The 22,437-nt window shown below is 43.1% G+C and overlaps 1 protein-coding gene and 1 long non-coding RNA gene across 12 annotated transcripts in view; one reads left to right on the forward strand and one right to left on the reverse strand.

Moving 5' to 3' along the window:
- Window positions 1–2,696: 2,696 nt before the first annotated feature.
- Window positions 2,697–22,437, reverse strand: part of LOC133510129 (uncharacterized) — a 116,824-nt gene continuing 97,083 nt past the window's right edge. For 2 of the 8 annotated variants that reach the window (XR_009797514.1, XR_009797518.1), the window contains one exon: window positions 2,697–4,280. This is a non-coding gene — a long non-coding RNA (uncharacterized LOC133510129). The remainder of the gene's footprint in view (window positions 4,281–22,437) is intronic. The other 6 variants (XR_009797521.1, XR_009797517.1, XR_009797516.1 and 3 more) reach the window with 5 other exon arrangements.
- Window positions 21,951–22,437, forward strand: part of hspa12a (heat shock protein 12A) — a 90,473-nt gene continuing 89,986 nt past the window's right edge. For 3 of the 4 annotated variants that reach the window (XM_061837840.1, XM_061837841.1, XM_061837843.1), the window contains exon 1: window positions 21,951–22,322. In XM_061837840.1, the coding sequence (XP_061693824.1) occupies window positions 22,292–22,322 (31 nt within the window). In that variant the 5' untranslated portion in view covers window positions 21,951–22,291. The remainder of the gene's footprint in view (window positions 22,323–22,437) is intronic. The other variant, XM_061837842.1, reaches the window with a different exon arrangement.

Below are 22,437 nucleotides of genomic sequence, written 5' to 3' on the forward strand. Positions count from 1 at the left end.
AAGATTAAGAAGACAAAGGTAGAGCAGAGTACCATGTGGTGGAAGTTGAGAAAGGAAGAATGTTGTCCGGCCTTTCAGAAAGAGGTGAGACAGGCTCTCGATGGACAGCAGAAATTCCCGGAAGACTGGACTAGTACAGCCAAGTTAATCAGAGAGACAGACAGGAGAGTACTTGGTGTGTCTTCTGGTAGGAAAGGGGAGAAGGAGACTTAGTGGTGTAACCCCAAAATACAGGGAGTCATACAAGGAAAGAGATAAGCAAAGAAGAAGTGGGACACTGAGAAGACTGAGGAGAGGTGAATGGAGTACATTGAGATGCGACGTAGGGCAAAGGTAGATGTGGCAAAGGCTAAACAAGAGGCATATGAAGACATGTACACCAGGTTGGACACGAAAGAAGAAGAAAATGATCTCTACAGGTTTGCCAGACAGAGGGATACAGATGGGAAGGATGTGCAGCAGGTAAGGGTGATTAAGGATAGAGGTGGAAATGTGTTGACTGGTGCCAGTAGTGTGGTAAATAGATGGAAAGAATACTTTGAGAAGTTGATGAATGAAGAAAATGAGAGAGAAGGAAGAGTTGAAGAGGCAAGTGTGAAGGACCAGGAAGTGGCAATGATTACTAAGGGGGAAGTCAGAAAGGCACTACAAAGGATGAAAAATGGAAAGGCAGTTGGTCCTGATGACATACCGGTAGAGGTATGGAAGCAATTTGGAGAGATGGCTGTGGAGTTTTTGACCAACTTATTCAACAGAATACTAGCGGGCGAAAAGATGCCTGAAGAATGGAGGAAAAGTGTTCTAGTTCCAATTTTTAAGAACAAAGGGGATGTTCAGAGCTGTGGGAACTATAGAGTTGATGACCCGCGCAATTAAGTTATGGGAAAAAGTAGTGGAGGCTAGACTCAGGACAGAAGTAAGTATCTGCGAGCAACAGTATTGTTTCATGCCTAGAAAGAGTACCACAGATGCATTATTTGCCTTGAGGATTGTAGTGGAAAAGTACAGAGAAGGTCAGCAGGAGTTACATTCTGTCTTTGTGGATCTAGAGAAAGCCTATGACAGACTACCAAGAGAGGAACTGTGGTACTGCATGCGTAAGTCTGGTGTGGCAGAGAAGTATGTTAAAATAGTACAGGACATGTATGATGGCAGCAGAACAATGGTGAGGTGTGCCTTAGGTGTGACAGAAGAATTTAAAGTGGAGGTGTGACTGCATCAGGGATCAGCTCTGAGCCCCTTCCTGTTTGCAGTGGTAATGGATAGGCTGACAGATGAGGTTAGACTGGAATCCCCTTGGACCATGATGTTCGCAGATGATATTGTGATATGCAGTGAAAGCAGGGAGCATGCAGAGGAACAATTAGAAAGATCGAGAATGCACTGGAAAGGAGAGTAATGAAGATTAGCCGAAGTAAAACAAAATATATGTGCGTGAATGACAAAGGTGGAGAGGGAAGAGTGAGGCTACAGGGAGAAGAGATAGCGAGGGTGGAGGACTTCAAATATACAGGGTCAACAATCCAGAGCGATGGTGAGTGTGGTAAGGAAGTGAAGAAACAGGTCCAAGCAGGTTGGAATAGCTAGTGGAAGGTGTCTGCTGTGTTACTTGACAGAAGAGTCTCTGCTCGGATGAAGGGCAAAGTTTACAAAATAGTGGTGAGGCCGGCCATGATGTACGGATTAGAGACGGTGGCACTGAAGAAACAACAGGAAGCAGAACTGGAGGTAGCAGAAATGAAGATGTTGAGGTTCTCGCTCAGAGTGAGCAGGTTGGATAGAATTAGAAATGAGCTCATTAGAGGGACAGCCAAAGTTGGATATTTTGGAGACAAGATTCGAGAGAGCAGACTTCTGCCAGGCAAAAGAGCGAGAGGAAGACCAAAGAGAAGGTTTATGGATGTGGTGAGGGAAGACATGAGGGTAGTTGGGGTTGGAGAGGAAGATGCAGGAGATAGGCTAAGATGGAAAAAGATGACATGCTGTGGTGACCCCTAATGGGACAAACTGAAAGGAAAAGAAGTATGTTTATTACACATTTGACGCTACCTCAGGTTACACTTGTCACTCCAAGCAGTCATTTCAGACACCCACATTCATAGACTCAGGCTCAGATGCCATAAATCAGGATCTCATCTTAGGTAGTCCATGGTTGAGGCTGCTCAATACCCATATGGACTCGTCTTCGATGCAAATCAAGTCTTATGGCGCAAATTGCAATCAGGCCCCTTCATGTCACGGAGTGCAGGAGTCACAGATACTGTGGACGGAAGGTCACAGACCCCAATGGATGATCCAGATCCGTCTCTCGTGCCCTCGTGTTATCACGTTCTGAAGGAGGTGTTCTCCAAGGCCAAGACCAAATCTCTTCCTCCACTCAGACCCTATGACTGCACCAGTAACTTGCTGGGAGACTGTTTTGTCTTTCATGCCCAGAATACCAAGACAAAGCATTATGTGGAGGAGTCACTGGCAGCTGGAGACATTCGGCCTTTGTCATCCACGGCAGAGGCGGGATTCTTTTTCGTGGAGAAAAAAATACAACATCCTGCAACTCTGCATTGTCTATCAAAGAATCAACAGCATAACCATTAAAAACAGGTACACTCTTGTTTTATTGAAAGGATCGGTGCTGGTCGGCGCTCAGGAGACAAAGATGACACTCAACAAAAGACCAACGTTCCCAAATGCTATTTAGCCTCAATAACTGGCATATTTATTTCGACCAAATGCAAGTTCTCAAAACACGGTTGACATTGCGTGAAATCAATCATATGAGCCTCTTACCTATGCCGAGAAGGTGGAGAGCCGTCACCCAGGTAGAGGTCCGCTTTGTCAACCAGCTGGGCGTTCGTACGAAACCCGCAGCAGACTCTACCTGTTTGTGCTCTGCATCTCTCTATTATACTTTTCAGTTCTGTGCGAGAGAAAGGGCGGGTGGCCTACCCGTCCCACCTGGCGCCGCAACAATTGTAGCCAATTTACATTTGACACCTAAGTGTGTCCTTCAGGCTCTGAGAAACATAACAATCAAGATATCCCATAACAATGGTCGTCTTTGAACCAGATAACAAGTGAGTGTGAAACGGTCTAGACGTCTTGACTAGAAAAACAAGTGAGATAACAATCAAGATATCCCACAACAATGTTGTCTTTGAACCAGATAAAACAAATGAGATACAATACAATGTTGTCTTTGAACCAGATAAAACAAGTGAGATACAATACATTCGGGTATTCAACGGTTATGGGAAGCATCACTAATTAACACTCCTTTCAACTCTCCTCCTCATTTCCACCACCTTTGAGCTCCTGGAGACAGCCAAGCGAGTCACTAAATTGGAGTTGAGAAATGTGTATCACCTTGTACAATTACAGAGGAGGATGAGTCGAAAACAGCATTCAGTATGCCCACCAAACATTATGAATACTTGGTGATGCCTTTTGGGTTCATAAATACCCCAGCGGTGTTTCAAAACTTTTTCAACCATGCATTACACGTTGTGCTTAATGTTTATGCTTTCGTGTATCTAGATGACATTAATCTTTTCCTTGGATAAAATGACCGATGTAGGATATGTTCGAGCTGTGTTGTAGCGGATACTGCTTAATAACCTTCAGGTTAAGGCAGAGAAATACGAGTTTCATCATCCGTCCGTGTTGTTTCTGGGGTTCCTGTTGGCAGCGGGGGTGATCCGAATGGATGCCCTCAACATATAAGCAGTGTCCATCTGGCCTACTCCCACATCTTGTAGAGGTTCAGAGGTTTTTAGGGTTTGGCATGTTTTGCTGTAAGTTCATTAGGAACTTTAGCCTCGCCCTTGCTACACAAGCCGTTTACCTTGGACCCAGCCTGTGAGCTTGCCTTTCAAAAGTTAAAGACGTTCTTCATCTCAGCCTCTATCCTTGCCATATCAGATCCTAAACCTCAGTTTGTAGTTGAGGCTGACGCACCAGATTCCAGTGGAGTCTCCCAAGAATCTTTCTGGGCGAAAGAGCGTTGAGCAGACAGCCGCAGATGTGACAGATGCCAGGAGGGTGACTGACTCGTGAAGGAATGGAGGTCCCATGGCTTCCTGATGATGATGTCCTTCTTCAGGATCAGGTTTAAAATTACATCAAACTGCAAGGCCACCTGCCTCATCATGGTTTCCTCCTGCCCGGTGAGCTTCTTCAGATGATGGTGGAAGGCACCAAGCTGTTGTTGTGTTGCCCCTGAGCCTGTGGGGCTTTGTACATAGGGTCCGAATCTCCTGGGTCCACGTTGTGGCCAGTCCATTCTGTTATGAACAGAACAAAGGGTTAGACAAAGGGTTGGACACAAAATGCACAACTTTGGAGATAAGGTACTTTAAATCCATTTGCAGTTTGTACACAGGCAGGCAATCCAAAAAGGCCAAGGTGGCAAAATTGTGAGGCAAAAAGGCACAGTCAAAAATAAGGCGGGGTCTAGCTTGTGAGAAGTCATTGATGTGGAACAAGATAATGCTGGTATGTGATGGCGAGGTACAACGAACTGGCAAAGGACCGAGTGAGCTATGAGGCAATATATTTATGGAGTGTTCAAGGTAAACAAGGCACAGGTGGGGAGGCTACTCTCAGGAGCAGGTGCTTATGAGGCATCGGGGATTACCACACCCTTGACAGTACACCCCATGGAGCCCCAGGAGCCGCAAGATGGAAATCCCTAATGAGTGAGGGGTGGATGATGAACCGAAACGGAAGTAGTAGTGTATTCCATCAAGGTCCAGATCCTTATGGGAGAATGGGGGTGGGATCACGTGGTGTTTAGGATTTTTTTTTTCTAAACAGACTTTCAGAGCAACTCAAAGATGAGTTTGCTGCCAAGGATTAGCTCTCCTTTCTTGAGGCTCTCGTAGCACTCACCATCCCCCTAGAACACATATTATGTGAGAGAGCATGAAAGAGGCTGGTTTGAGCACGCAAACACCTCCACCGTGAGAGCTGCACCGGCATGATGCATTTGCCTTTTGGCATCATCAGCCTGCCCCCTTCTTAAGCTAACACCATCATTTTCACCATTGTTGATCGTTTTTCTAAATATGTCCTTTGGATACCTCCTCCCAAGTTACCCTCTGCTCTTGAAACTCATAACTTCTTTGTACATCATGTTTTCAAACTCACAGAAACCCCATGTTTTCTCCAATCGAATCATTTCTGGTCTGGAAAGGATTTTGTAAAGCAGTGAGTGCAACAACCAGTTTGTCTTCAGGGCACCCTTTACTGACCAATGGCTAGTCAGAGCAGGCAAACCAATCCCGAGAGTCAGCCCTTCATTTGGTTGCCCCATGCAACCCCACTTCTTCACGGTGCTATATGAGGGGGGCACGTGTGACTATGGGAACATGCTTTTTTTTTTTTGCTGTACTATACGGAAGTACGGAAGCGTATTGCGGTCATAAAAAAAAAAAAAATCCTGTTTTTTGGGCTATTTTTTCTGCTTTTCAGACTAATATTTTTCCCTCTGTTTTCAGACTATTTTTTTCAGTTTCCGTCATTATTTATTGATTTTATTTTTCACAATCAAATTGTGTAATAAATCGATCAAAAAATTTTACCGTTTAAACAAGGATTTTTTTTTTATTTCAGGAAAATTTATGTGGTGAAAATTTTTTCTGTTACAGACTAAACAACAATGTTGAAGTTATTCTTTGTTGTATGTTGAAGTATATTTCTTTCTCATTTATTTATTATCTTTAATGTTGGTGAGGATAGAATGTTATGCAGAGCTTTACACACAACAATTTTATAGACAAGTGACAAAATTTGTGGTCCCGGCGGAGAGTGGGGCGCGAATTGTTTGATTGTTGGGGGAGCACTGTGTTAATCTAAAATATTATGTTGTTATTTTACAGAAAAAGAAGGTGTAATTACATCAGTTGACCACATTGTAATGATGGGCAAACGAAAAGTAATCAGTTTTGGCTAGAAATAGATTATACTTCTACCATTTCTGCATTAACTTCCTCATTTTTGTACACTGGTCACTACATCAGCCAGAAATAGTATTTAGCCACCCATCCATCCATCCATCCATCCATCCATTTTCTTAGTCGTTTATCCTATCAAGAGTCGCAGAAGTGCTGGAGCCAACCCAGCTGCCAACGGGTACACCCAGAAATGGTTGCCAGCCAATCGCAGGGGCATAGAAACAAACAGCCGCACTCACAATCACACCTAAGGGAAATTTAGAGTGTCCAATTAATGTTGCAAGTTTTGGGCATATGGGAGGAAACTGGAGTGCTTGGAGAAAACCTCCGCAGGCACGGGGAGAACATGCAAACTCCACACAGGCAGGGCTGGGATTGAACCCGGGTCCTCAGAACTTTGAGGCCATCTACTCCACTGTGCTGTATTGTCTTAATCAACTACATTTTGATGTACAAATTTCTCCAGATCATTTGACTTATTATTATTATTATTATTATTATTATTATTATTAGTAGTAGTAGTAGTAGTAGTAGTAGTAGTAGTAGTAGTAGTAGTAGTAGTAGTAGTCCTTTAAGAAAATTCTTTCTATTGTGATGAACTTTCGAGGGGAATCTCAAGCACCACTTTCATCACGATCCTGTGATTAACACCTTATAACAGCAGAGGCCACTGTTTCCAAATGAAAAGGTTACTTTTACAATCAGAGGGCTGATGAACACATACTGACAAGTATCCATCCATCCACCTACCAATCAACCTATTCATCCATGCATCTTTCTGTCTGTGCATCCACCCATCTGTCCTTCCATCCTTCCATCTGGCCATTATCCCGCTCTAACTCCTAAAAATCTGCAACTTCAATTTTGCCTTTTTCTGACAAAGGGAAACGTGTGAATCATTATGTCTTTCTCTTTTTTTCAGTTGGCATTGCAAAACAAGAAATTCATTGCGATATGATGGGTAAAACGGCTTCAAAAGTCAGAAAAATCATTTCTAGGAAGACTGCACTGTAATTCCTGGAGCACTCCATTCCTTAAAGGGACTCAATTACAATATGTTTGCATTTTTCCTTTTGTTTTTTATTTTTTGCTTTTCTCTGTGGTATGCAGTGCAGTCTTATGTTTGCAGTGCATAATCTGCCATTTTTTTTCACGGGCAGAAGGTTCTGGACCACCCCTGCAATAGGTGAAATCCGCAATGCAGTAACTACATTTTTAAAATGTGTTTACTTCTACATGTTCTGTGTGCTGTATAAACATCCCCAGGCTCTTGTTAATCTTCACCATACTCCTATTAACCTCAACGGTGGTCATAAATACGTTTTATTGTCATAATTGACCCCTCTGTGGATATTCCGCAATCCGCGTCACTGACCAATCAGAGGCCAGAGATCTGCATAGACCAAAGCCCGTTTTTGCTCCCGCCATTTTCTCTGACAACATTGAATGGTCCAGTATAGGTTTGGTTAGCGTTTTATCGCGTATTTGGGTTATTTAACAAAAAATATGGTTAAGAGGTGTAGTCACTGACTTTGTAATAGTGACGACAGGTATCCTGAAAGGCTAGTTGGTGGAGTTCGATTCGTACCCTTTCAAAAACCGAAGACCCAGTACGAAAAATGCCTTCGATGGGTCAAACTTTGTGGAAGACCGCATCATCAACTAAATCCATCTAATATCAACCGGAACACATGTTTGCACGAAGGTATCCCCTATATTTGATTTTCAATACATGTCTCGTATAAATGAATTCGAAGTTCTTCGCGAGCATAACACTGCTGCGTGTGAACAATTGACACACTTATTCTTTGTTGAGCGATATTTAGCGATGATCGGACTGCACAAACGTATCGATTTCTTGCTGGCTCGCGGCCGAAAGTTAACCAGACTGTGTTTGCATGAAGATATGCCCTAAATTTGATTTTTAATACACGTCTCGTATAAATGAATGAGACATTCTCCGCTAGCATAACATTGCTACGTGTGAATGATTGAATGAAATCAGAAGCATGGCGTCTCTCTCAGTTAAGAATGTATTGTATTTAGAATCTATAATATGTTGTTGATTTGAATGAAATCAGAAGCATGGAGTCTGTCTCAGTTCAGAATGTATTGTATTGTATTTGCCATTTTTACTGTTTGTCTTACGTCAGCGCACGTGGCGTGACGTCACTTCAGGAGGCGAGGTTAAGTGCCCTGTACGGAGGGGTCAATTGGATAACTGGACTCAAGAGTAGGCGGAGCCTGAGAGGTTGTGATTAACATGCAACAACATGCAAGTGGTAATGAGGGGTGTTTGGTAAGGAAGGTTCTGGAAAGAGAGAGAGAGAGAAAGAAAGAAAGTGAGAGAGAAAGAGGGACAGAAAGAAAGAGAGAGAGAGAGAGAGAGAGAGAGAAAGAGACAAAGAGAGAGGAAGGGTGCAAAGTGCCACTCAGGCTCCAACAGTAGAATTGCAGAATGATTCATGACATTATCGCCTTATAAACAGATGCCTCTTGGCATCATGCCAGGCTTCCCTAGGTGAGTTGCATAAAAGTTCAATTGCAGGGAGTCATCAAGGATAAACTCTTGGAAATTCAGGAATGCTCCTACGGCCCATACCAACTCCCAGTGCACCAGGAAAATCCCTCACCCTGGGCCTCAGGCAATGATGCACGAAAGCTTGAAGTCCAAATGGTTGTCGATAACACGGGAGGTCAGAGTTGGTACGGCCAAAGGGCTCAGGGCCCAATTGGAGATAGGCTTAAGCAAAGACACATGGAAGGTTGGATGAATTTTTGCCAGGTCTATGAAAAAAACATGGAAAATCAATGGGAAATCCACTTGGACCCTTCACATCTGAGTCACCACCTCTTTCAGCACCCTTGAACAATGCAAACTAAAACATTCCAACGGTGTCTTCCCTCTTGTCATTAACTTCTTAAAGGGCTACTGTCATGAAATGGATGATATTTAGTATGTTATTAATGAAAAAAAAGGCAGCCAATATGGGCCCATGCATTTTTTCACCACTAAACATGATTTTGACGTATACAGCTTTTTTGTAACTCCCGCCATGAAAATCCTCTCGAGGGATTTGTTTTTGAGAAGAAGCAGGAAGTGACGTAAAGGACAGAAGCACCCCCAAGTGGACTTGTTTTTTTCCATTAGTTTTACCTAAGGTAGCTCGTTGTTCCTTCGTGTTAGCCAAAATGCTGGCTCGTTGCATTGCTGGACATTGCTTGAACACTCGGGAGAATTTACCCTTCATAAGTTTCCAAGAGACCCGGTCTGCCGTGAAAAATCGCATTGCACGAGTGCAGAGGACAAGAGCTTCATGGGTTCCAAATAACAGGTGTGTACACAGCTACTAAAAAAAAATAATAGTTTGGGGCGGACCACGTAATCGGTCTCTCATAACGTAAGAAAAGATCCGCGTATGAAATATGTCGATGTGCGCGTCGGATGACGTCGGGCTGCTGCGTTGCTTCGCTAGCGAAGGCTGCACTTCGGGCTCGCAGACTACAGTGGCTCAGAAGAACCCACCCAAGAATGCCTCACTCAGCCCTGTGCGCGCAGTAAAGCGCCCCGGTTCGACGGTGTTGTTCATCGCCTACTGCGGCGGCTATGAACAACCCTGTAAAGCAGCACGGCTCGGCTCCATTATAAGCCACCACGGCGCCGAAAATGAGCCACATCGGCTGAGGCGCCGCGTTTGGCGGTCACGGGTTCTGCGAAGGCTGCGGGTCGGGCTTTGCGGATGGTGGCGGCTTTGAAGAACCCAGCCGAGAATGCCTCACTCAGCCGCGTGCGCGTAGTAAAGCATCCCGGCTCGACGGTGTTGTTCATCGCGTACTGCGGCAGCTATGAACAACCCCTAAAGCAGCACGGCTCGACTGCGTCCTAAGCAACCTCGGCGCCGAAAATGAACCAAACCGGCCGGCTGCGATGGGCCGCGATGGCTCATCTCTGCCGCGGAAGTGGATCGGACGGGGATGCAGTTTGGCCGTGATCGTGTATCATCTGAATATGGCTCGAAACAATAGTGTAATATTGCTCGAAGGGCTCAAAACAAGTGTAATATTGCCCCAGTAACTTCACTTGATTGTGTGGTGTTCTCCTTTTCGAAAGGAGCTTCCGTGTCAGAAGGGGCGTGTTCGTCTCCCATAGTAGGGTGCACCGCATGTTTTCATTGGCGAATGTCCGGGTGACGTCATGGACAGAGGATCCAGCCAATATGGCGACCACTTGGATGTCGTCGAATGACACTTCTGCAACTTTGCGCATGGATGACGTGCTCTCCGCTCACATTTATTTTTTCGTATAGACATTGAAGTGAATAATGTTATATGTATGTTTCATTACAATATCTATTTTAGAATGTTTATAGGGATGACACTTTGGCATTAAACAGTTAACCTACAATTTCAATAGAACATACTGACAATTTTGTTTTGAGATTGTTGTCATATGACTCAGTCGGGCCAGTTATATATTATTGGTGCACTGATGTAGTAGTCTCGACACTCTACACTTTTGTATTCCTGTTTTTTTTTTTTACCAATACTGACCACTCATGTGCTCGAGAAGTTCTCTCTCTGCACCATTTGTGTGGCACATGGCGTTTGGACATTAATAACATGTACAGTTAGAAACATTATTATTTTTGGCCCACCCACTACACAACACACAACATTTTTTAAAAAAATATTTAACCCTCAAATTCAACTCTTGTGTGACTGGACATGTATAACATTTGCTTCGTTTAAGTGTTCGTTCTTATAGTAACAGTAATTTGCCAGCGGAGGGCGCTGTGTTGCAGCCACCAGCCGATGCCTCCCAGCTTACTCGCAGAAGAAGCTGCAGTACATTGAAACGTATCGCGTGTGAAAACTGTTAGCGGATGCTATTTATGTGCTTTGAGCTAATTGTGTTTTCTGTGCTGTTTCCAGGTAAGATACACGGGAGTGGGGCGGGGACAGCAATGCATCTCAAACGCTCAAACACGTTAATTGAACATGATAAAGCCCATGCTGAAAAAAAAAAAAACTATAGGACAGGAAAAGAGTGTGAAACTTCCTGTTGCTTCACAATAAGAGCCAAAGATCGGCAAGAGTGTTTGAGTGATTTTTATGTTTAATCCAGCTGTATTATTGTCAACGTTCAACGTGTCATATTGGATTCCATAAGCATTTCTTTCATGTTATTGAACACCGGATTTAGAATAGAACTCACTTATAAGAAATATTGTTTCAAAGAGTTTTGTCCAATACATTTCTGAGAACTGTTAGCGAATGCTATTTATGTGCTGTGAGCTAAACGTGTATTCTGTGCTTTTTACAGAAATAAAATAACTTTAATATGCTGCACAAAGAATTGGGTGACTCCATTCCTTAAAGTGTAACATTTGCAGAATTGACACTGTTTCAGATTACTCCACTTTAAAGGTCAATTGTCATCCCTATAAACATTCTGAAATAGATATTGTGATGAAAAATACATAACAATATTCACTTCAATGTCAATACGAAAAAATAAATTTGAGCGGAGAACGCGTCATCCATGCGCAAAGTTGCAGAAGTGTCATTCAACGACATCCAAGTAGCGTGTCTGTCTCCATGTGCCCTGGGATATGCAGGCGACCAGTTCACGGTGTACCCTGTCTCTTGCCTAAAGATAGCTGGTAAAGGCCCCAGTGACCCTTGTGAGCATAAGCAGCTCAGAAAATGGATGGATGTATATATATATCTTCTTCTTCTTTTCCTTTCGGCTTGTCCCGTTAGGGGTCGCCACAGCATGTCATCTTTTGCCATCTTAGCCTATCTCCTGCATCTTCCTCTCTAACCCCAACTGCCCTCATGTCTTCCCTCACCACATCCATAAACCTTCTCTTTGGTCTTCCTCTCGCTCTTTTGCCTGGGAGCTCCATCCTCAGCATCCTTCTACCAATATACTCACTCTCTCGCCTCTGAACATGTCCAAACCATCGAAGTCTGCTCTCTCGAATCTTGTCTCCAAAACATCCAGCTTTGGCTGTCCCTCTAATGAGCTCATTTCTAATCCTATCCAACCTGGTCACTCCGAGCGAGAACCTCAACATCTTCATTTCTGCCACCTCCAGTTCAGCTTCCTGTTGTTTCTTCAGTGCCACCGTCTCTAATCCGTACATCATGGCCGGCCTCACCACTGTTTTGTAAACTTTGCCCTTCATCCTAGCAGACACTCTTCTGTCACATAACAGACCAGACACCTTTCGCCAGCTGTTCCAACCTGCTTGGACCCGTTTCTTCACTTCCTGACCACACTCTCCATTGCTCTGTATTGTTGACCCCAAGTATTTGAAGTCGTCCACCCTCGCTATCTCTTCTCCCTGTAGCCTCACTCTTCGCCCTCCACTTTTCTCATTCACGCACATATATTCTGTTTTACTTCGGCTAATCTTCATTCCTCTCCTTTCCAGTGCATGTCTCCATCTTTCTAATTGTTCCTCTGCATGCTCCCTGCTTTCATTGCATATCACAATATCATCTGCGAACATCATGGTCCAAGGGGATTCCAGTCTAACCTCATCTGTCAGCCTATCCATTACCACTGCAAACAGGAAGGGGCTCAGAGCTGATCCCTGATGCAGTCCCACCTCCACCTTAAATTCCTCTGTCACACCTAAGGCACACCTCACCATTGTTCTGCTGCCATCATACATGTCCTGTACTAGTTTAACATACTTCTCTGCCACACCAGACTTACGCATGCAGTACCACAGTTCTTCTCTTGGTACTCTGTCATAGGCTTTCTCTAGATCCACAAAGACACAATGTAGCTCCTTCTGACCTTCTCTGTACTTTTCCACGAGCATCCTCAAGGCAAATAATCCATCTGTGGTACTCTTTCTAGGCATGAAACCATACTGTTGCTCGCAGATACTTACTTCTGTCCTGAGTCTAGCCTCCACTACTCTTTCCCATAACTTCATTGTGTGGCTCATCAACTTTATTCCTCTATAGTTCCCACAGCTCTGAACATCCCCTTTGTTCTTAAAAATGGGAACTAGAACACTTTTCCTCCATTCTTCAGGCATCTTTTCGCCCGCTAGTATTCTGTTGAATAAGTTGGTCAAAAACTCCACAGCCATCTCTCCAAATTGCTTCCATACCTCTACCGGTATGTCATCAGGACCAACTGCCTTCCCATTTTTCATCCTTTGTAATGCCTTTCTGACTTCCCCCTTAGTAATCATTTCCACTTCCTGGTCCTTCACTCTTGCCTCTTCAACTCTTCCTTCTCTCTCATTTTCTTCATTCATCAACTTCTCAAAGTATTCTTTCCATCTATTTAGCACACTACCGGCACCAGTCAACACATTTCCATCTCTATCCTTAATCACCCTGACGTGCTGCACATCCTTCCCATCTCTATCCCTCTGTCTGGCCAACCTGTAGAGATCCTTTCCTCCTTCTTTCGTGTCCAACCTGGTGTACATGTCTTCATATGCCTCTTGTTTAGCCTTTGCCACCTCTACCTTTGCCCTACGTCGCATCTCGATGTACTCCTTTCGCGTCTCCTCAGTCCTCTCAGTATCCCACTTCTTCTTCGCTAATCTCTTTCCTTGTATGACTCCCTGTATTTTGGGGTTCCACCACCAAGTCTCCTTCTCCCCTTTCCTACCAGAAGACACACCAAGTACTCTCCTGCCTGTCTCTCTGATCACCTTGGCTGTCGTCGTCCAGTCTTCCGGGAGCTTCGGTTGTCCATCGAGAGCCTGTCTCACCTCTTTCCGGAAGGCCGCACAACATTCTTCCTTTCTCAGCTTCCACCACATGGTTCTCTGCTCTACCTTTGTCTTCTTAATCTTCCTACCCACCACCAGAATCATCCTACATACTACCATCCTATGCTGTCGAGCTACACTCTCCCCTACCACTACTTTACAGTCAGTAACCTCCTTCAGATTACATCGTCTGCACAAAATATAATCTACCTGCGTGGTTCTACCTCCGCTCTTGTAGGTCACTATATGTTCCTCCCTCTTCTGGAAATAAGTGTTCACTACAGCCATCTCCATCCTTTTTGCAAAGTCCACCACCATCTGCCCTTCAAAGTTCCTTTCCTGGATGCCGTACTTACCCATCACTTCTTCATCGCCCCTGTTTCCTTTACCAATATGTCCATTACAATCTGCACCAATCACAACTCTCTCGCTGTCTGGGATGCTCAGAACTACTTCATCTAGTTCCTTCCAGAATTTCTCTTTCAACTCTAGGTCACATCCTACCTGTGGTGCATAGCCGCTAACCACATTATACATAACACCCTCAATTTCAAATTTTAGTCTCATCACTCGATCTGATACTCTTTTCACCTCCAAGACATTCTTAGCCAGCTCTTCCTTTAAAATAACCCTACTCCATTTCTCTTCCCATCTACTCCGTGGTAGAATAATTTAAACCCTGCTCCCAAACTTCTAGCCTTACTACCTTTCCACCTGCTCTCTTGGATGCACAGAATATCAACCTTTCTCCTAATCATCATGTCAACCAACTCCTGTGCTTTTCCTGTCATAGTCCCAACATTCAAAGTCCCTACACTCAGTTGTAGGCTCTGTGCATTCCTCTTTTTTTTTGTATATATATATATATATATATATATATATATGCTTGCCTTGGACTCTGCGCTTTACTATTTGACCTGGGTCAGTCAATTGCAGAGCTCTACTGCGTTTATATTCCATAAGCATTTCTTTCATGTATCCAGGACCTAAACCATTTCGTGAATTATAGGCCAGTAGCAAAACTTTAAAATCTATTCTAAAGATGAATGAAACCCAGTGTAAGGACTTTAGAATTGGAGATATATTCTCTGACCTCTTTCTTCAGGTCAGGACCCGAGCTGCAGGATTTTGAATGAGCTGCAGCTGTTTAATGCTCTTTTTGGGGAGTCCAGTAAGAAGACCATGGATAACCTTTTGTGGTGTGCTTGACACGTACAAGCCTTCACTCCTGATATGCTCTTCAGGTGGTCAAAGGGAGTTTTGTGATTGATTATGACTGTTGAAAGTCAGGTCAGAAAACCAATGTACTCGAGAACAGCAATTATTTTTTCTTTATTGCCAAAAACAATTATCTCAGTTTTGTTGTGGTTTAGTTGAAGGAAATTTTGGCTCACCCAGTTATGTATCTGTTTTAGACAGTGGAACAACACCTCAATCGAACTGTAGTCACCTGGAGACACTGCTAGATATAACTGTATTTCATCTGCATAGATATGATAGTCAAAATTAAAGAAGTCAAAAGAATTTGTCTCAAGGGTGGCATATGCAGGCTGAACAGGAGGGGTCCATGACCCATGAGGCACTCCATATGTCATTGCCATTCATTGAGATTGAGCACTTCCAATGGTTACAAAGTAGCTCCTTTCCTCATGGCAGGACCTAAACCATTAAGGACTGTTCCATTTAGCTTAGCCCCACCCACGTTTCCAACCTATTCAGCAGAATATTATGAGGTACTGTATCAAAAGCTGCACTGAGATCCAACAAGACCAAAATTGTCACCTTTCCTGAATCAGTATTCAATCTTATATCATTTAGCACTTTGAAAAGAATAGATTTTGCTCTGTGATGAGTTCGAAAACCCGATTGAAATTTGTCAAAAGGTCAACTTAAATTCAAGAAATTGCTGAGTTGATGAAAATAATTCTCAACCATCTTGGCTGTGAAAGGGAGATTTGAGATGGGTCTATAGCTTGCTAAGATTGAAGCGTCCAGTGTTCTGTTTTTTAGAAAAGGCTGAACAGCAGCTACTTTAGGAAACTCGCCAGACTGAAGTGAGCAGTTGATTATTTGTTGCAAATAAGCTAGCAATGACTTCACAATAGGTTTGAAAAAGTCAGATGGATTTTAGTTGAGACAGCTCATCACTGTTGTTAATAGGAAGTGATCGGCATATCGTCTAAATATGGCTCAAAACTATATGGTAAATTGGCCACGGTCGCTTCACTCAATTCTGAGATATTCTCTTCCTCAAAAAGAGCTTCAGTGTCAGAACGGGCATCAGAAAAATCCACAAATTGCTCTTGTTCATCTACCATAGCATTTGGCACAGCGTGTTTTCTTTGGCAACCACCCCAGTGAGACATGTGCAAATGATGTCACAGACAATTTGGTCATCAAAGGGATGTCGAGTCACACTTTCGCTACTTTGCACTTTAATAAAACACCCTAACCTAACCCTTTTTCCGACTCGTATTATCATTAAAGTGAATAATATTATGTGTAGTTTTGCTAACAATAACTATTTTAAAATGTATATTTTGGTGTCAGTGGCACTTTGTCGATTGAATTTCAACGTCCTTTGAGATGACCAGGGCTAAGATGTGACCTTGAGTGTGAATTGGGCTCTTAATATGTTGAGAGAGGTCAAACATGTCTAGTATGGCAGAAAGTTATTTGGATGTTTTTTCCAAGTTATTGTCAACGTGAATGTTAAAGTCTCCTGTTTGGTTAAAATTCCTGTACTTGGTAAAAATAACTGTCAGAAATTCTAAACAAATACTCCATAAATTTTCTATTGTATTTTTGAGGTCTATAAATTATTAAAACAATTACATTTGGGTCACTTTTAACTAAAAAACACAGATATTTGAAAGAGCTAAAATCACCCAGTATAATTTCTTTACTTTGAAAAAATGATTTGAAAATAGCAATAAAATCACCCTTTTACTTTTGACACTTGTTCATAAAATTAAAATTTAATGGTGTTGCCTCACTTAATCCTATTTATATACTTTCTGTTAACTACATTTCATTTATTAACAAAAAGTCCAGATCATAGGTTGCAATAGTGCCATTAGTTAAAAAGGATTTGTGAAATGATTTTTAAAAGAGCTTGTCTAACGTTGATAACTGAAGACAATGGTTTGATAGATTGACATTTTATCCTCACAAAGTTAGTAGTTCAACTTTTTTTGTGCCATTTCCCTTTGACCAACTTTCTGTCCCTTGTAATTACAGGGAGGAAAAATGCCGATCTCCATCGGTGTCTGAATTATTCTGGAAAAGACTTGGCAAATGTATTCAACTAGTTGTGTGAGGTCTTTCGCAGAATTGAAGAAAAAAAAATTATGAGTTGAAAAATCTCGAGGGCTATACACGTATTATGCCCAAGATAGTCTGGCATTTGCCATCCTTGGTTCAAGAAGGAGCAAACTAGGGATGAAACCAATCTGTCTTTATGTGTGTACTGGGCCTTCGCTGAATAGTTTAAAAACATTTTCCATCATTAATGTGCTCTACAACCAAAACAAATATGAAACTAATTAAATAATTTTAAGAGAAGGGAATGGAAGTAAAAACGGGATAATGTGATCGCACAAGTATCCACATCCTCCTATAACGGGACGTAACTGTGTTCAGTATTCTAACTCCAATAGCCATCTTCCTCCTGCTACAATGACTACCGCCCATTTGCACTCACTCCCATTATTGAATTGCTTTGAGCGGCGAGTCATGGACCTCATGAAATCCTCCCTCCCCACCTCGCCGGACCCCTACTAGTTTGCATATCAATCAAACTGCTCCACCGATGATGCTATCTTAATTTATCTCCACTCAGCCCTCACCCACCTGGATACCAAAGACTCACATGTCAGCATGCTTTTCATCAATTACAGCTCAGTATTCAACACCATCAGCTCCGAGCACCTCATTCTCAAAGTAGACTGATTGGGACTCAACACCTCACTGTGCAACTGGCTGCTGGAGTTCCTGACAGGGAGACCCCAGGAAGTTTGGGTAGGCAGCAACACCTCCAACACCATCATGCTGAACACAGGGGCCACCCAAGGATGTATGCTGACCCCCCCCCCCCCCCACCTCTTCATTTTGTCCCTTCACTATTTTTACAGGTATGTCACACAGCGGGATAGATATGAGAAGGATGTGCAGCAAGTAAGAGTGACTAAAGATAGAGCTGAAAATGAGTTAACTGGTGCCAGTAGTATGCTAAAAAGATGGAAAGAGAAGTTGATGAATGAAGAAAATGAGAGAGAAGGAAGTGTAGAAGAAGCAAATGTGAAGGACTAGGAAGTGGCAGATTAGTAAGGAGAAAGTTAGATGGCCACTAAACAGGATGAAAAATGGAATGGCAGTTGGTTCTGATGACATACCTGTGGAGATATAGAAGCAATCTGGAGTGCCTGGGGAGTTTTTGACCAACTTATTCAACAGAATACTGGCGGGCAAGAAGGTGGCTGAAGAATGGAGGAAAGGTGTGTGAAAAGTGTTCCCATTTTTAAGAACAAAGGCAATTTACAGAGCTGTGGGAACTACAGAGGAATTAAGTTGATGACCCATACAAAGAAGTTATGGGAAAGAGTTGTGGAGACGAGACTCAGGACAGAAGTATCTGTGAGCAACAGTATGGTTTCATGCCTAGAAAGAGTACCACAGATGCATTATTTCCCTTGAGGATGCTAGTGGAAAAGTACAGAGAAGGTCAGAAGAAGCTACATTGTGTCTTTGTGGATCCAGAAAAAAATCTATGACAGAGTGCCAAGAAAGGAACTGTGGTGCTGCATGCGTAAGTCTGGTGTGGCAGAGAAATATATTAGAATAGTACAGGACATGTATGAGAGCAGCAGAAAAGCGGTGACGTGTGACAGAAGAATTTAAGGTGTAGGTGAGACACTTGTTATCAACTCTGAGCTCCTTCCTGTTTGCTGTGGTAATGGATAGGCTGAGAGATGATGTTCGACTGGAAGAGACTGTAGAGCAATTAGCTCAGATCCCTCTGCATGAATTCCATGGAATGTGGAAGATTAATCTCGTAATCAATAAATATTATAACCAATTATGATAAATCATGAGCAATTGTTAAAAACTGTTCTGTAATTAATAATGTAACCAATTATTATAGACTATTCTTTCATGGTGTTATTAATATCTAAATGTCAGATATCGAGCTGGCTTTTGGAACAGAATGAACGTGGAAAGGCCCCTCTGAAAAGACAATATTCAAGGGAGGGACCTGGTTTAAAGGTAACAGACAACAGGTAAGGGCTACTTAATTGGCCGCAGTAGCTAAAATAGAAGATATGTGAAAAAATCAGAATCAGCTTTATTGACCAAGTGTGTTAAAACACAAGGAATTTTTCTCCGGGAGTCGGTGCTGTCCTGGTACGACATACAGAACAGAGAACAACAAACCGACAAGAACAAAGAACAAGAGACATTTCTGTTTATAGGAACTATTCCTTATGAGTCATGCAAGATGTAAAATCTTCATTTAGAACAGGTAAGTGATCAGTGTGTCAACGTCCCACATTGTGTAAAGCTTGTAAAAAGTCCCTTTAACTGTTCGCGGTTCTCGTTACAGACCATTGCAATGAGACCGTTGTGCAAAGGGAGGAGGTTAAAGTGATGAATCGTGCGATAGTCTACAAAATATCTTAAAAATACTAATATTGATTGGACCAGCAGGATATGAGTGAGTGTCCCAACAATTACACAAGGCAGAAAATAGTAAATTTGCTGATCAAGAATTTAATGACTTAATTGCTAGAGGGGAAAAAATGCCTGCTAGTTTTGATTTGCATTGATTTGTAGCGCTTTCCCGAAGGAAGGAGCTGTAAGAGCTGGTGGCCAGGATGTGGATTATCTGAAAGGATTCTGCCTAATCTAGACCTAGTTTGCGTTGTGTGTAAGTCAGTACATTTTCTGATGGGATTTTTTGAGAATGGAGTTGTTTATCACTTCAGGTCCTGAGAGACTGTTATTCCCAGGAATTTAAAGGTCTTTACGGTTGACACAATACAGTTGGGCAATGTGAAGGGCAACTGTCGTGAAGGATGCCAGATGCTGATCTGCTCATCTTGCCTATATTTGCACCAAAAGTGAGCAATAAAAGGGTGGTACAGAAGCTTTAAAAAAAAAAGCCTTGCTTAACAGGGACTGAGCACATATGCTAAAGTCACGACAGGTTATTTGCTGTATTTGTATCCCTCCTCCAAGCCTGTCAGCGATAAGCCTGTTAGAGGTGGCTGACCCACCGACTTCCCTCACAAGTCTGATCAGCTCCTGCACCTCCTCCACACTCCAGAGCTTCGTCCCCTTAACCCCCTCCACCTTCTCTCCCTTCCTTGCCTTCCTCTGCTCGTTCCACTCCGCCACGTGGACATGCCGCTTATGCTGGGAGACACCAACCTCTGTGGCAAAGATGGATCCACAGAGCTCGCAACTGAACTCCCCGCCTCTCCCAACCTCCACTGTAGCCCCGTTGCACTAAGGGTCATGGCACACGAAGGAGTGACTGTTGGTCTTTGACCTCCCACAGTTGCGGCATACGTACAGAACAGAAGCGTATGCCAGATTGCAAAATCCTTTCCACGCAAACGAATACCCCCCGTCCGTACCCCACACAGCGGGCAGTTCGTGCTTTGGATCTCAAAAGGTTGTGAGCCTCACTGAGAAAGAGCCATAAATCAGAATTCTACTGCTTTCAACATAGTCACTTTCCAACCCCACAAACATTCCATCTAGTTTGACAGTTATTGATACCCAATTGGTAGTCAACATCTTGCTCTCTTAACCAGTCCTCCATAGCAACACTAAAGCTTATCATTGTCAAACACCTGGCCCCCGAAGATATTTTTCACTGTGTGAAAGAGGTGGTAGAGATTAGCGGCTAGGTTTGGAAAATAGAGTGAGTGAGAGATGAGTTGTAACCACATTCACGCACAGGTTCCATCGTAACTCGACCAGTGTGGATCCGCGTCTTGCTGCCCTCTGACAGCCGACCTACTCGCACCGCACCAAGTGGCCTGCCACTGCGGCTCCGACTAAATTCCCACTTTAGTTTTTATAGCGTTAGAAATCAGTTGAGGTCGTCAAGATTCCCAGATATATATGGAAATATGTGTATTAAAATAAGTCATAAATCTCAAGATGTTTTCGAAATGGTACAGTGTACAGTAGATCAACTGGAATCTGAAAGATTTGTGTGTAATAGTTAAAACTGCACTCATGTTAAGAGATATTTCAGGTTGTTCATGTGATTTACAGCGAAATGATAGTAAATAATTAATGTTTTCCAAATGAACTTGTAATTGTTTGCACCAAAAAAATTAGAATTTTCATTATGTGTAATTTATAAGACCACAAATATACTGGTCAGGCCTCCTTGTGATCAAATTGAGTTAAAAGTGGCCCCTGAATTTCAATAAATTTGACATGCCTTGCTGTATTGTATTTCAAAATGTGTGATCTATACAAAATATGTGATCTCTCCTTTTAATAAATATAATGATGATAACGTATGTAATATTGTGTGTGAGTGTTCCATTTCATATATCCAGACTAGTGTTTGACCCAAAGGAAAATCAATCCATTCACCCATCCATCCACCCATCCATCCATTTTCATATCCCCTTATCCTCACAAGGGTCGTGGGAAGACCTTAGAGCCTATCCCGGCAGTCAACGAGGAGGAGGCGAGGTACACCCCAAAATTGGTGTCATCGCAGGGCACATGGAGACAAACAACAGTCCCACTCACAATCATACCAACGGCCAAATTAAAGTCTCCAATTAGTGTTGCATGTTTTTGGGATGTGGGAGGAAAGCTGCCTGCCCGGAGAAAGCCCGCGCAGGCACGGGCAGAACATGCAACCTCCACACAGGTAGGGATGGGATTGAACCAGGGTTCACAGAACTGTGAGGCCAACGCTTTCCAGCTGATCCACACCGTGCCACTCCAAACGAAAAATGTTTTTCACATTTCAATGGGTATGCAACATAACAATGTGCAAATAATGTGATAATATGAATAATTCCTTCCTCAGATGCAGCTCTTTAGTGTAGTCTATCGTTCAGAGAGGTTCTGGTTCCTCAAATTCAAAATGTGCCCATGCATATGTGTGGATGAGACCACATTTGCATCATGTAGGATGTCCTGCGCCAAACTACAGTCGAGTGGTGACCACAGTGCAGTATTCCACGCCAGGACAGCCGAGAACGTGATGGGCGGGGCGCTGAAAACAGCCGCAGCAATGTGGGGTCCCAACATCCTCCTCGCTCGTCGCCACCCTCCCTTCCACTTCTCTCACACCAGAAGACCTTTTGCCTTTCCGTTTCTCCATGTACTTGAATCTCCCAAACAACACAGGACGCGGCGACGGAAAGTGAAGTTGCAAGCTTCGAGTCACAAGCGTGGACCCTCTCCCTCCTGCATTTGACTTTGTTTTTTTACATTTTTGTTTTATTTATTTATTTTTTACCCCTGGCCCAGTTCTGCCACTAAAACAGGACAATTGCTTTGTGTAGCTCCATTGGGGAGAAGGCTCGGGAGGAGGCGAAACTCGGAGGCTCGATGACGACGAAGGAAGAAAACATTATAACAGGTAGATTCATTTTACACACTTTAGTCATCATTCATAGCGTGCGCACGGGCACAATTAATGCTTCGTTGTGTCCGTCAGAGGGTTAATAGATGACTTACTCTTCGAAAGAACCTTT

This window comes from Syngnathoides biaculeatus, chromosome 12 (assembly GCF_019802595.1).
Source record: "Syngnathoides biaculeatus isolate LvHL_M chromosome 12, ASM1980259v1, whole genome shotgun sequence".
NCBI classification, from domain to species: domain Eukaryota; kingdom Metazoa; phylum Chordata; class Actinopteri; order Syngnathiformes; family Syngnathidae; genus Syngnathoides; species Syngnathoides biaculeatus.